We start from the raw sequence: 12,380 nt of genomic DNA on the forward strand, positions 1-12,380 counted from the left end.
TACACCAACAGCGTGGATAAATTGCGCTTACATACTACCAATCACAGGCACGAGGCAGCCCTGAAACTGTACAAGGTAAGCAAGTGACAGCAATTTCAGTCAGCACCAAGTAGACTAGGAAATTAACTGTTTCAGTGCTAATCAAACAAGGCTTTGATTAAACAGCAGAATAAATGTTTATTGAACATGTATAGAATCAAACAAAATCTATGCAGACTAGTCAGAGGGAAGTTGTGTTGATTCACTTGAGGGGCTGTTTAGGATGCACTTAATGTGAACTCAGGGAACGTAAGGATTCTTTTAAAAAGAGTTCTCCCTTAATGAATGTTTAGAGAAGTTTTATATCTCCCATAATCTTTTCAGACTTTGTCCATTACATTTTGATCACAAGCTTGAGCTTATGGAAAATGATGAATTTTCAATACTGTGCATAGGGAAAGAGAGACGTTTCTGTCATATGTATCTGTTTGCAACCATAATATATCACAGCCAAGTTATTTTATATCAGTATTTTCAGTAAGCACATGCAATAATGCCACAGTATTACTAAGGATATTCAGAAGTAAGCACTGTCATCCTTTTGTCTGCCCGTCTTTTCCAAGGCAGTAATGTTTTTTTACAAACATGAAAGGGTGTGGTATAGATAAATATGTTAGTAGAACGGTAACTATATTTTTATCTTTACTGGAAAAAACTATGTGGATATAATGGATATGTGGGAGTGATGAATACCATTTATTACACCGCTTGTCATGACTTTTTCCAAACCCTAATTATGGGGTAACTTATTTTCTGCAGTGTGTTTACTGGATTGGTTGATTGTCTTGGTTCATGGACAAAATATAACACATGCATTCCCAAGACGAATAACTTTGTAACTTATTAAAAACTTCTTTTGTCTAGGGAATATAAAAATTCAGGAAATATTGCGAACCATTAGTCACTGTAACAAGCTCTAAATATGATTAGAAAATCCATTTTGCAAGTGTTATCTATTGATTCATACTAGAAATCTGTGATAACTAAACTATCAGGAGTCATCTGCTGATTACAGCAACTATGCTGGTTTTCTAATCACGTTGAAAATGTGTACACACAGAAGAAATACAGCAGACCTCTAGTTCAAGCAAGAAATAACATTTTGCTAGTGTTAACCATGCTCAAATGGTTGTTCTTATTTAACACAGGGTGCACAGGCAGTAACATGGATATCACCTGGTAGTTGTAACCATGGTGGATCTGCTATGGATGAAAATGGCAGTAAGGGAAGAGTGGGTCTATTATATTGTCCCACAGTGCTGGCTGCTCTGCTAATTTAATCATTGCATTTTTTCTTAACTATAGAGAGATGTAGCATTTTTTTTGTGTTTGTTGTTTTTTTTAAAGATCCGAAGTCCTGTTTTGAAAAGTGCTGAAAGAGTTGAGAGCATAGAGTTACAGTTTGCCCTGCTTCAGCAGTGAAGCTTCCTTCAGAAGTTCCTGCTCCCTGTTATCCATGAAGGGGTTCCTTGTTCCATGCAGTTATTCTGATCATGGAGCAACACTCTGAGTCAGGTTTTTAAAGTGATCAGGGCTGAACATCATTGGTTCCCATCTCTTTTTTGGTGTGTTGACTTGGATTATTTCAATGATCTGTTTTATAATGCCACCATTCAGAGAGGTGCTGCTCCAAACCACGTCACAGGTAGGAATAATAGAATTGGAGACGGGAATGCAGAAGGATTTTCTCAGATGACTTGACTGTCAAAGCTTCAGAGACTGTTAGGAATAAGATGCCAATGACTTATTTTTTTAAACAAGTCCACGGGTATAGCTATGGAGTTGCAAGGTACAAACAACTCAAAACAGCACTCTCTCTTCACTCACTCAACTCAATCCCTAGATAAATCTTAGTCAAATATGTCTGGATTTGCAGATGTCCTACTAAACATTTGCTTTAGTGTAATGAACATCTCTAACACTTTAAGTCTCTGAATTGGTTAGGGTAAAAGACATCTCAGTGGAGAAGGAATGCATAAAATCTTAGACACCCTTTAAGCTTCATGTCCTACAGAAGGACAACTGAAAGTGTACTGCTGGTAGCCACAGGGCTGCAAGTCTCCTGTTACATGTATTTTTTAAGACCTGTCCCTAGGTTTGCTAATGACAATCAGCTTCTTGAGGGACAAGTTTCTGTCCCTCGTGATTTCTTACAGAGGCTTGGGAACTTGAACCCCACTAGGCTTAACAGCTCCTAGAAAGCAGATAGCATGTACACACACACAAACACACACACACAGAGTTTTTATATCATCTCATTTAAGGCTATATTGAAGGAGGCGAATGACTTATGTAAAATATCAGTTGGAGTATTGGTATTATTGTTTTTTAAGATTTGGGGTTGGCAGTACTACAGTATGTCCTCAATAGCTGAAAAGTGCCAGATGTATGTACTTTATAACAGAATGCAATGCCTCTGTATGTCACGCAGAAAACTTTGCTTTTAATTGTGGGTGTACATTCAGGCCTCAAGGTGGAAATAAATGAGATTTTGAAAGTTTGTGAAGTTATCTGCTAGCAGACTTGATAGTTTTGTCAGGTCTTGGTGAAGTTGTTGACACCAAGAGAGTTGTAAACTTCTTTTCTCTTGATACACCAGATAAACTTTTAGAGCACCTAAGGAAAAAAAGAACATTAATTTGTATGAATAATAGATACATGCCTTGGGAGTGATATCGAATATTCATGAATTGTGTTTATATTCAAGCAGCTTCTCTAACTCTTTTAAAATTAAGGTGCTGTGAATATGATTTGGCAATAGAAACTTTAACACTAAAACCATCTGAAAGCACAGAAAAAGTATCTGTGACTTTGTTCCTTTGCTTTGTCAGGTACCTCAAAGTTTTTTCTTTAGTCATCTGTATTTATTTAAATGTTATTGTTTTGTGAATTTTCTTTTTATAAATGTTGCTGTAACGGCTTGATTTTTCTTCGTGTGCCTAACTGTTGATGGAATAAAAGGATGTCTTTTCATAACTGTAGCTTTTAAAGCGACCATGAACATCAGAGCTTCTCTTCTGAAGGTGTATAATTTTAGGCAGTACTGAAATGTCACTTTTAGAGTTATATTCTAAATGTGGCAAAGTGAAACCTTTAGCTGTTTTCTAAGTTATTTAAAAAAGAAATGGCCTGATTGCTCCTTACAGAAGTGCAGTATTCAAATGGTGTTGGTAATGTGGTTGCTAGAAATTGAAACAAAGACAGCTTTACCCTGAGTGAACTCAGCTTGTGCTAAATGAATTTCCCAAAGACTTCTTTTGGAATTGTGGAGCTTGATACTAGAAAATTAAACCACACAAGAGTTTTAAGTCCTTCACAGCATCCATCAAGAAGTATCAAGTGACTTCACAAGTAAACAGGGAAAGCCTCTATAGCAACAGAGTGCATTTCCATGCTGCAGGAGACAGTATTCAGCCTCTGCAGACTTGGGAAGCTGAGTCAGGACAGTTATCTATCCCTGTGGATATAAAGTACATATAGCTGGAACTGCTCTTAAGGAAGCCATTTTGTAGCTTAGTCAAATAGCTCTTGATTCAGGAAAGCGCATGTATCGTGTCCTCTGCTTGTAAAATAGTTTCCAAATATTTTTGATAAATAAATAAATACGGGGTGGCCTTTTTGCAAAGTAAACTAGCGTGGATGAAAAGAAGTCTTAGTTAACCAAGTAACTGAATAACAGAATCAATATCTAATCACAAGTAAATATTTAAAATCTGTCTACCAAAAATATTATTCAATACCTGATAATAACTCTAAAAGACATTAATTTTATATTGGATATTTACTGTAGATTATGTCATATGTGCAACTATTTATGAGCTCAGGGAAAGTGACAGGCAGTAGTTAGCAGCGTAATACTCAGCTGTGTGAAAACTACCTTTTTTTCCCCTCTATTGACACAATATCGATCCAGAACACTATTAATGCTATGATTGTCAGTTCAATTTGGGTAGATCACTTTACCTCTAGTGTTCTCAAACAGCAAAGATATTACCCAAAAGGAGTGACCTGATTTCATTTTAAGAAGGTTAAAGGTTAAAGGTTAGCTCAAAAGCATCATCTGCCTAGCTGCTTAACTTTAAACTGATCAATTTAATGAAAATCTGTTTTGCAGATGGTGTTTTAATGTCTTTGGCAGGATTTAGGCAGCTTTAACATTAGACGTATGCTAGTAAAAATTATTTCTTTATTTGACCAGAACAACACCTTTTCTTTTATGTTTTAAGGTAAAAGGCATGTGGGATATGGTATTTTGGCAAAGGACCCAGAAGCAGAAAGTGTTGATGATCTTTCCATATGCGCTTAAAACCAGAATACTTCTACATCTCTTGCTAATGATGACTGAAGAAACAAACAAAGCTGTATTCATTTTTTACCATAATGTTTTACTTTGAACCCGTAAAAAAATTTCAGTCAGGACTGTCCTTGAAAAAGTCTTGTCTTCTTTGCCTAGGGTGGAATGCAACAGTATTAACATATTTAACCTGGCAGGGCATGCTGATTGTCTCTTTCAGACCTTGTGTTTGTAGATCAGCAGTATTGTTTTTCCTGCTCACAAAATGAGTAGTAATTGTGTTACTTAGCTGTAGATACTGTAAATAATAAGGCAAATTAGTCAATCCAAGTGGTAAGTTTTATCTGTTAGAGGTTATCTGAAAAAACAAAGAATTAGATCTTCAGGAGTTTAAAGCAGAGCTTTGTGTTTATGTCTTCTGAGAATCTGGTCCTCACAGATTTTGCCAAGATAATTAAGTTTCAACACAAGCATGCCTTTCTGTTTTCAGATGTATGCAATTCAACAGGAATTTCTTGGGCTGCTAATGCAATACTTTTATATGTTAGCTTTGTAATTAACTAGGACTCTATCTTTTTGATGAAATGCATGGTAATATTACACACATAAGCATGGTTTGCATGTAGCAGTCATGCAAGTGGTGCCCTTTGTTTCACATTGACCTTCCAACTTGGTAAAAAAAAAGTTTACAATAAGCCTTTGTTTTGTCCACAAATGATCATAAACAGCTTTCTAAAGAGCCCAGTCGAAATAAGATGATCACAAATATATAACATCACATATTGAAAGGGTGGAAGAACAAACAAGGCTTTTACTATATTTTATAGGATGGATTTATAGTTTGTTCTTGGGTCACTTAGGGCCAAGAATTTTCACGGTCAGCTGGTTGGTCCTGCTAGCTAGCATCTTCTACAGGAAATGCAAATACCATGCAGCACCTGCTCTTCAGCTGGGGTTCTGCACCACTTTTTTAAAGCAAAGTGTCCACTTCTCTGCTGGTTCAAAGTCAAAAGCTTAATTCAACTAGCTTTTTTCTGCATCTATCATCAACGAAGCAGAATAGTCTGTCTGGATTCAATAATGCTGTTTGCATATTTGGATTTTAAATCAGAGGGATATTGAATGCTTTGCTCATCTTTATCACGTGCAGAAGGCACAAGTGGGATTTAGTTCTTAGGTAACTTTTAGTGTAACAATTCCCAGAGGAACACTGCTTGGGTTTTTCTCATTATCCTTGTTCTGCATGAAAGCATCGTTGTTAGGAATGAACAATTGAGGTGGGGGTGTGTGGAGTATATGCATTTGGGGACAAATGTACTAACAGCCCCAATCACTTTGTTTTCCTTAATCTGTTTGGCATAAAATGTTGATACTTCATTAGTCCAGATTTCACAGAAACTCACATTCTTTCCATTTCAATTGTCCGGCACTAACTTTTTAATTTAAAATCAAATATCCTAGATATGTGCCAGTCCAATTATTTAACTGTCATTGTCCCACTATGATGGTAAAAGAGGTCAGGAGATTGTTCAGCATTGATTTGCATAAAAATCATTGTGGCAAGGAAATTGGAATATGTCTGCACATCTGAGGAGCCGACACATGTTTGCTTAATCTTATTCTTGTTTGTTTATATGAAGAAAGCTATTTTCAGTGATAAACAAAAGTTATTCTAATTTGTTGCTAAACGTAAACCTCACGACAGAGGATATTTCAGTTTTATAGCACTTTCAGTTTTATGTTCATTTAAGGTTTTAAATGTTTTATGAAAATTAACTTCCACTGCCAATTTTAGTTACTGTAGTTAAAATTATGCCATTGTGCTTACAAGTATAAAGAGAAATGAATGTTCAAAGGACACATTGTATAGTCAGCTATACATAGCTACACATAACATATATGCTTACTGTATGCACTTAGACTCTATCGGCAAGTACATTTTTTTCAAAAAAACCCCAAATAAGTTGTTGGCTAGCAACATAGGGATTTCAAATCTCTTATTTTTAATTTTAAATTTAAAATAAAATAGCAGAGGAATAATTTTCACGTTATATTTCATGTGTATTTAATTTGATATTCAGATGCTCTCTGGCTTTCAGATAGTCCTACATAACGATCCTTGTAAAAAATAGCATGCATTGTATTCAGTTTATGGTATATGGCGAAAGCAGAAAGATACTCCTAGATTATGCTTTGGGGAATCCTGATGTTTTTCCATTGAATGGTGTCCAAGATACCAGTCTGTGTGCTGTCCTTAGGTGGGGTTATAAAAGGCTACTCTTTGAAAAGGGTCTGTACCAGACTGTGGGTATGACTTGCAATGCACAGCCTGCTCAGTTGACCACGAGCTCATGACTCGTCTTGCAGAACATGAAGAGTGAGCAAGGAGGAGAGTAAAAGCAGCAGAAAGAGGATCATCCTCATTTATTCAGTAAACTCAACACACAAAATGGCTGTATAATAGCTGTTTCTTGTGCCTGGAGTTCTTTCACTATGACATTAAGAGAAATATGTCATTATTTCTCACTGAAATTCAAAGTAGATATGAGGTGTATAGTGTATGTATGAGTATTATGTCAATGTGAGTACATGTGTATATGTGCATAAATAGATTACAGCCATGGATTTAGCAGCCACTCCCTCCTAGCATTGTAACATAGATTTTCTTGATACCCTTAGGAGGTTTTAGATGATGCTATGCAACACAACAGGTGTCTTCTCTAAAATTTGTAATTACAGTTTACCAGACTCTCCCAGGTGGGATTTTTCTCCACGATCTCTTCCATGTATTTAAGAATGAGCACAAAAAATTAAAGACAGAAATGACAAGGAAGTTATATTTGACATGCATATTTGTACTGCAGCTTTGCTATTGCTTTTGACAAGTGATCTGGAAGAAACTTCCTCCTGGTCTATGCATTTGTCAGTCCATCCAGACAAACTGGGAACCTAAGGGAGGATGGTATACTGTGGGAATAAAACCTTTGGGACCTATGTGCAGATACACAGCTCTTTTGACTGTATTGTCTCTCTACGTATCTCTCGTTTATCTTGCTAGAGAGACAAATTAAAGATCCAGTCAGATTTTATATAGAAAGATATTGAAGAGGCTGATGTGAAATGTTGAGTAATACCAATTCTTTTGGTTTTAGCAGAATTGGGCACAATACAGAAGACTTATTTTATTGGACAAACTTCCATATGTATGTTTGTGGGCAAGATGTGATACAGTGCAACAGGAAATAGGTAGTAATTACATTAAATGTTGGTAGCGGCTTTATGTTGATAAAACAAAATTACAAGTCATAGCTTGTAATATTTTTTGATTGTAGTGGCTTGTCTGTTAGGGTGGTGTACTTAGTACAGGCAGATAGTGTAAAATGTTAACCACAAATTCTTGTGCTGATATATAAAGAAAGTGAAGCTTTGCTAAGAACCACAAGACCTTTTTTTTGTGGACAGCCATGAAGGAGGATGTCATGGAAATGACCCCCATGGTCTGCAGCAGAAGGTGCCAGCCCTGCAGTTCTGCAGCAGGCAGATAGAATACTGTGCAACATAGCCTCAGGGGAAACTACCTGCTACTCTCCCTGTGGGAGGGAAGGTATTAAGATAATCTTTAGCTTTTAAAGGTGGAGGGCATTGAAGGAAACAAAAATTGAGCAAAGGTAGTTCTTGAATGATGAAGTGCGCAGATTCCCATGCCTGGGGCATACTAGTGCAGTAGCAGTGACAAAACAGGAAAAAATGGTTTTGTCATATACGAAGAGTGTGAAGAATACTCCTTGCTTATATGCATGAGTAGGAAACTACATATTGCTAATGGGAGCCATGAATGGTAATATATTAATCTTATTCCAAGACTGGATATTGGACCACATGTGTTGCCTGGAAAAAAGAGGCATTTTTTCCATTTAAAACTGTTATCCTGTAGTGTTAATCCAGCCATGCTGTTAACATGATTCACATGTCTAAAATACATAACTACTGGTTTATTGCTGTATTGTGTGCAGTATTCAGGAGTCTGCCCAAAGAAGAGTATTTATTTGTAATCTCTGTTCTCCTTTGTAAACTCTCCCAAAGAAGAAGAACATATGCTGCTTCCCTGCACTGCTCCTGGAGGGAAGAACTGCAGACCCATCTCTACCCATAAAGGCAGCACAGAATCTGCTCTCTGGGGATAGTTTGCACTCAAATGTTTTCTAGAAAAATAGGTTACCCTTATTCAGAGAAAGTTAAAAATCAATCATATTGTGATGACTCAGTTTAAAACAAAGGTTCACAGAGGAAACTCTTCTTACCAGAACTTTAGCAGGCAATTCCAATGGTCTATTATTTTGATTCTAAACTTGTTTGACATGTATAGAATTTTTCCATTAATATCCTAAACTTGTGATTGTGCCTAAGCCTGTCCGTGGCTGGGGGTGTGTGGGAGGTCAGTTTTCTCCAAACTGCTTTATTAAGAAGATGTTTTTCTCGGGAAATCCTGAAAAGTAGCAACTGGCTCAAGTATCATACCAGTAATGACTGATGTTATCCTTATGCTAAATTCTAAACTCTGGGTCCTAATGGCAACAGAGAAGGAAGGGCACGTATTCATAGACTAGTAGAATTGGAATATCTAGAGTCAAAAGGGACCCACAAGGATTGTTCAGTCACACTCCCTGCTCCCTGAAGGACTACCTAAAACTAAACCATATGACTAAGAGCACTCCTTGAACTCTGATAAGCTTGGTGCTGTGACCGCTTCTGTGGGAAGCTTGTTCCAGTGACTGACCACCTCCTCAGTGAAGAACCTTTTCCTAATATTCCTATTTTCTCTGTAACATAGACAAAAACTTCCTCTCTGGGAAATAGATTGACACAAAAATACTGAAGTTTTCTAATTGAATAAACACGTTGTGAAAGACCAGAAGCTTAACGTTTTTATAGCTAGAAAAATGAAACCAAGTCTAAGGAAGATCTTGGTAATCTTGCTCTTTGTGTCTGCTAGTTATGAGAGAATGGAAAAGAGCTAGATTTATAACTGAAATGAGGCAGCTTTTAGTATCTAGATGTTACTATTTTGGAAACACCCTTTGGCATTTGCAGATACGTACGCAGCTAATGAACGACTGGAAATTAGGAGGAATGAAGCTGGTGGAAAAAACGAGGCCAAAATGCAAGGGTTTCTGAAAACCTTAAGTCCTTATTTGTCCAGGAACTTCTGTGACTCAAAATCTTTGACCTAGGAGGAAGTCAGGACCCTGCTGGGATGTATGAGAGTGGGATCTTTTGAAGTCAGCTCTCAGATGACAAAGATCACAGGCCTCAAAAAATAGTTTAAGGTAAATTTTACCTAAAGTGTAACCAAGAGTCACTGGCAGATTTAAAAGCACTGCTGTATTGACTGCTGGAACCAACACTGTTGCAGATACATCCCAGAAACAGGCACTATACCCAAGTTGTGGATATCCTTTGCTAGTTTTTGACTTGCTAAGATAGCCTGATAGGCAATGATGAATTGGATGTGCTGCCAATGTGCTCCATCTCCCTGTTCCTATATCTAGTGGTATTTCTTGTAGCACATCAGGCTTCACAAGAACCGTCATGATTTCTGCAGCTTATAGAACTCAAGGAGTGAAAATCTTTGGAACTAGTCATTAGGATGTCTGATGCATATTTCTAAGAAAAAGCAAATTCTTACTCAGATAGACCTTTGTAGTCTCTTTGATTTTTTTTTCATGTTTCTTTTAAAACAGAAATAGGTTTGTGGAATCATCTGTGACTTACCATATTGCATGTAGGCCCCAGATCCAAAAATATTTCTAGTTAGTTTCTTTTCTTTCTTGAGCTCTTCATTGAACAGCTCATATTCTGTCACCTCAGCTACCTCAGAAGTATCAAACAGATGACAAGGTTTACCTAAAGCATTTTGGAGTATAGAAAGGACAAGAATTATACTGGTTTTGAAGTTGTATGTATGTAATATTTTTATAAGAGAATTGAGTTGGTAATCAATAAAAGGAGAACTGTAAAATCTTGTGTTACAGACTTTAAGCCTATATCTCAATTCCCTCAGCTTTTGTGTGCTGCAGATATAGAGGGTTTGTGCCTCACATCTTCACAACAGGAACTAAACAAATGCCCATCGTTTACTTCTAGTAGTTAATCCTAAGATCTTCAGAAGGTAAACTCAATACTATCTGGACTAGGAAACAGTGCATGACCTTGGGGAAAAAGAAAATGTGTCTCTAACTGAGCAGAGGCGAATGAGAGGTTGACCCCCAATATGTTTGGCAGTCTAAATGGACTTTATAGAAATGTGATTAAGCATATCACTGGATTCCTTCATATATGTGAAGAATATCTAACTGTCTCTCTGTCTCTGTATTTATCTGTACGTGAGCTTAATAGAGTGTCTGTTAATGGGAGGAATGAGTTAGAGATGAAGTCTGAAATTTATGCATGCTCATAAGAACTTAAAGAGACAGATATTATACAACACTAGTACTAGGGAGGAAGTCGCAGTTGTTGTAGACTGGTTTTCTTGCACAGGGGGTGCAGTGAAGGGAAGCAAAAAGGCAGGTGTGTGTGCTTATAAAAGTGTACATTTCCCAAGGGCACAAACAGAATTTAAAACTATGTGTGTCCATACATATCCCAGACTGCTACTGTCACCTGCTGTAATACTGTATGAAGGTCTGTATGTTAGCATCTGCTGCAGTAAAGGTTGGATTTCCATTTCAGTTCTAATTTCCTTCTCACAGTTGATTATAATTTCTTATAAACACTTATAAGGCTTAAATTGTTAGGATTTTGTCTGAGTGTAAAGCATATTTCTTTCTTCTTTGGATCTGTTAAGGAATAACTTAATCATGTGATATCTTTCCAAACTGTCCCAATGAAACATGCTTCATTGCAAATAAAGTTAGTCAAGCGCATCTCTTGCAGTGGCTGTCTATACTATAAGAGAATGATGTTTTGGAAGAAAACACACGTTGATGGGCGAAGTATGCAATCATTGTCCATTATTGTCATTATACCATTAGTCCACCTTATCTAATCTCTTTGCTCCAGTCTAGCTGAAAACAATTGCTTCTCAGAGCAGAGCAAAAAAATCTTTCATGAGCAAATATGGAGTAACATTGCTCATGCAGGAAAATCCTTCTTCTCTGTACTTAACAATGAATTAACAAAAAAAGTGATCTTTGAGTATTGCTACATGAGAACAAATATCAAATCAGTTCATAAATTGAAGTCTTGGCTCAATAAATGGAGTGGGAAGGAATTCCACAGGTTAATTTAACCTGCATATAAATACAGTTTTTCAGCTTTTAAAAATGTCTGTCATTAATTTATGTTATTAAGTTCTGTCTGTTTATTCATCTGTTACTAGAACAAGAAATATCATGTGTTCTTGTTTTATTATCTTTCTATATAATCTTTATATCTTCACAGTAATCTTTATTTTAGGATCTTTCTCTCATGTCCTTCTTTTGTTTATACTATTCATGCACCAAAGAATTTCAGTCTATTCAGTGTTGCTTTTAGAGGAAGTTTTTCCACATTTCTGCTAAACCCATCACTGATTGTTGACTCCTTCTACCCCTGCTAAATTTTTCTTGAGATACAGAGATGTTTCAGAACGGAACATACTCTTCTCAGTGGAGCTATATGATTTTACTGTCCTATGCCTGATGCATGCAAAAAATATAAATGCTTTAAAAAATTCTATTGCACTCTGTGCTGGAAATATGATGCTCTTCACTGTATGTCTTCTCCCATGCTCCCCTTCATACTGATATCCAAGTGTCCTAGAGTGGTTTCATTTAACTTAAAATACCAGTAACTTGTTTGATTTGTTCAAATTATTCCTTTCAGTATACACTTTCTTGGATTCATTTGTCAATACTGAATTTCACTTGCCTGCTCAGCTAGCTTTAAACCTCTCTGGCATTCTTGATGGTTCTTTGGTTGGTCTTTACAGGCTGAATTCTTTTATGCCGTCTGCAAGATCAGTCCTGGTTTGATGTTAGAAGACCTAGAGGTTACTTTTGTTCTGTTA

The 12,380-nt window shown here is 36.6% G+C and overlaps 1 protein-coding gene across 2 annotated transcripts in view; it reads left to right on the forward strand.

The window, feature by feature from the left end:
- Positions 1 to 12,380, forward strand: part of ZFHX4 (zinc finger homeobox 4) — a 150,714-nt gene that overhangs the window by 27,484 nt on the left and 110,850 nt on the right. For both annotated transcript variants that reach the window (XM_069854253.1, XM_069854254.1), the window contains exon 3: positions 1 to 75. This exon is cut by the window's left edge. In XM_069854253.1, coding sequence (XP_069710354.1) covers positions 1 to 75 — 75 coding nt within the window. The remainder of the gene's footprint in view (positions 76 to 12,380) is intronic.

Source organism: Phaenicophaeus curvirostris, chromosome 3 (assembly GCF_032191515.1).
Source record: "Phaenicophaeus curvirostris isolate KB17595 chromosome 3, BPBGC_Pcur_1.0, whole genome shotgun sequence".
Lineage (NCBI taxonomy): Eukaryota > Metazoa > Chordata > Aves > Cuculiformes > Cuculidae > Phaenicophaeus > Phaenicophaeus curvirostris.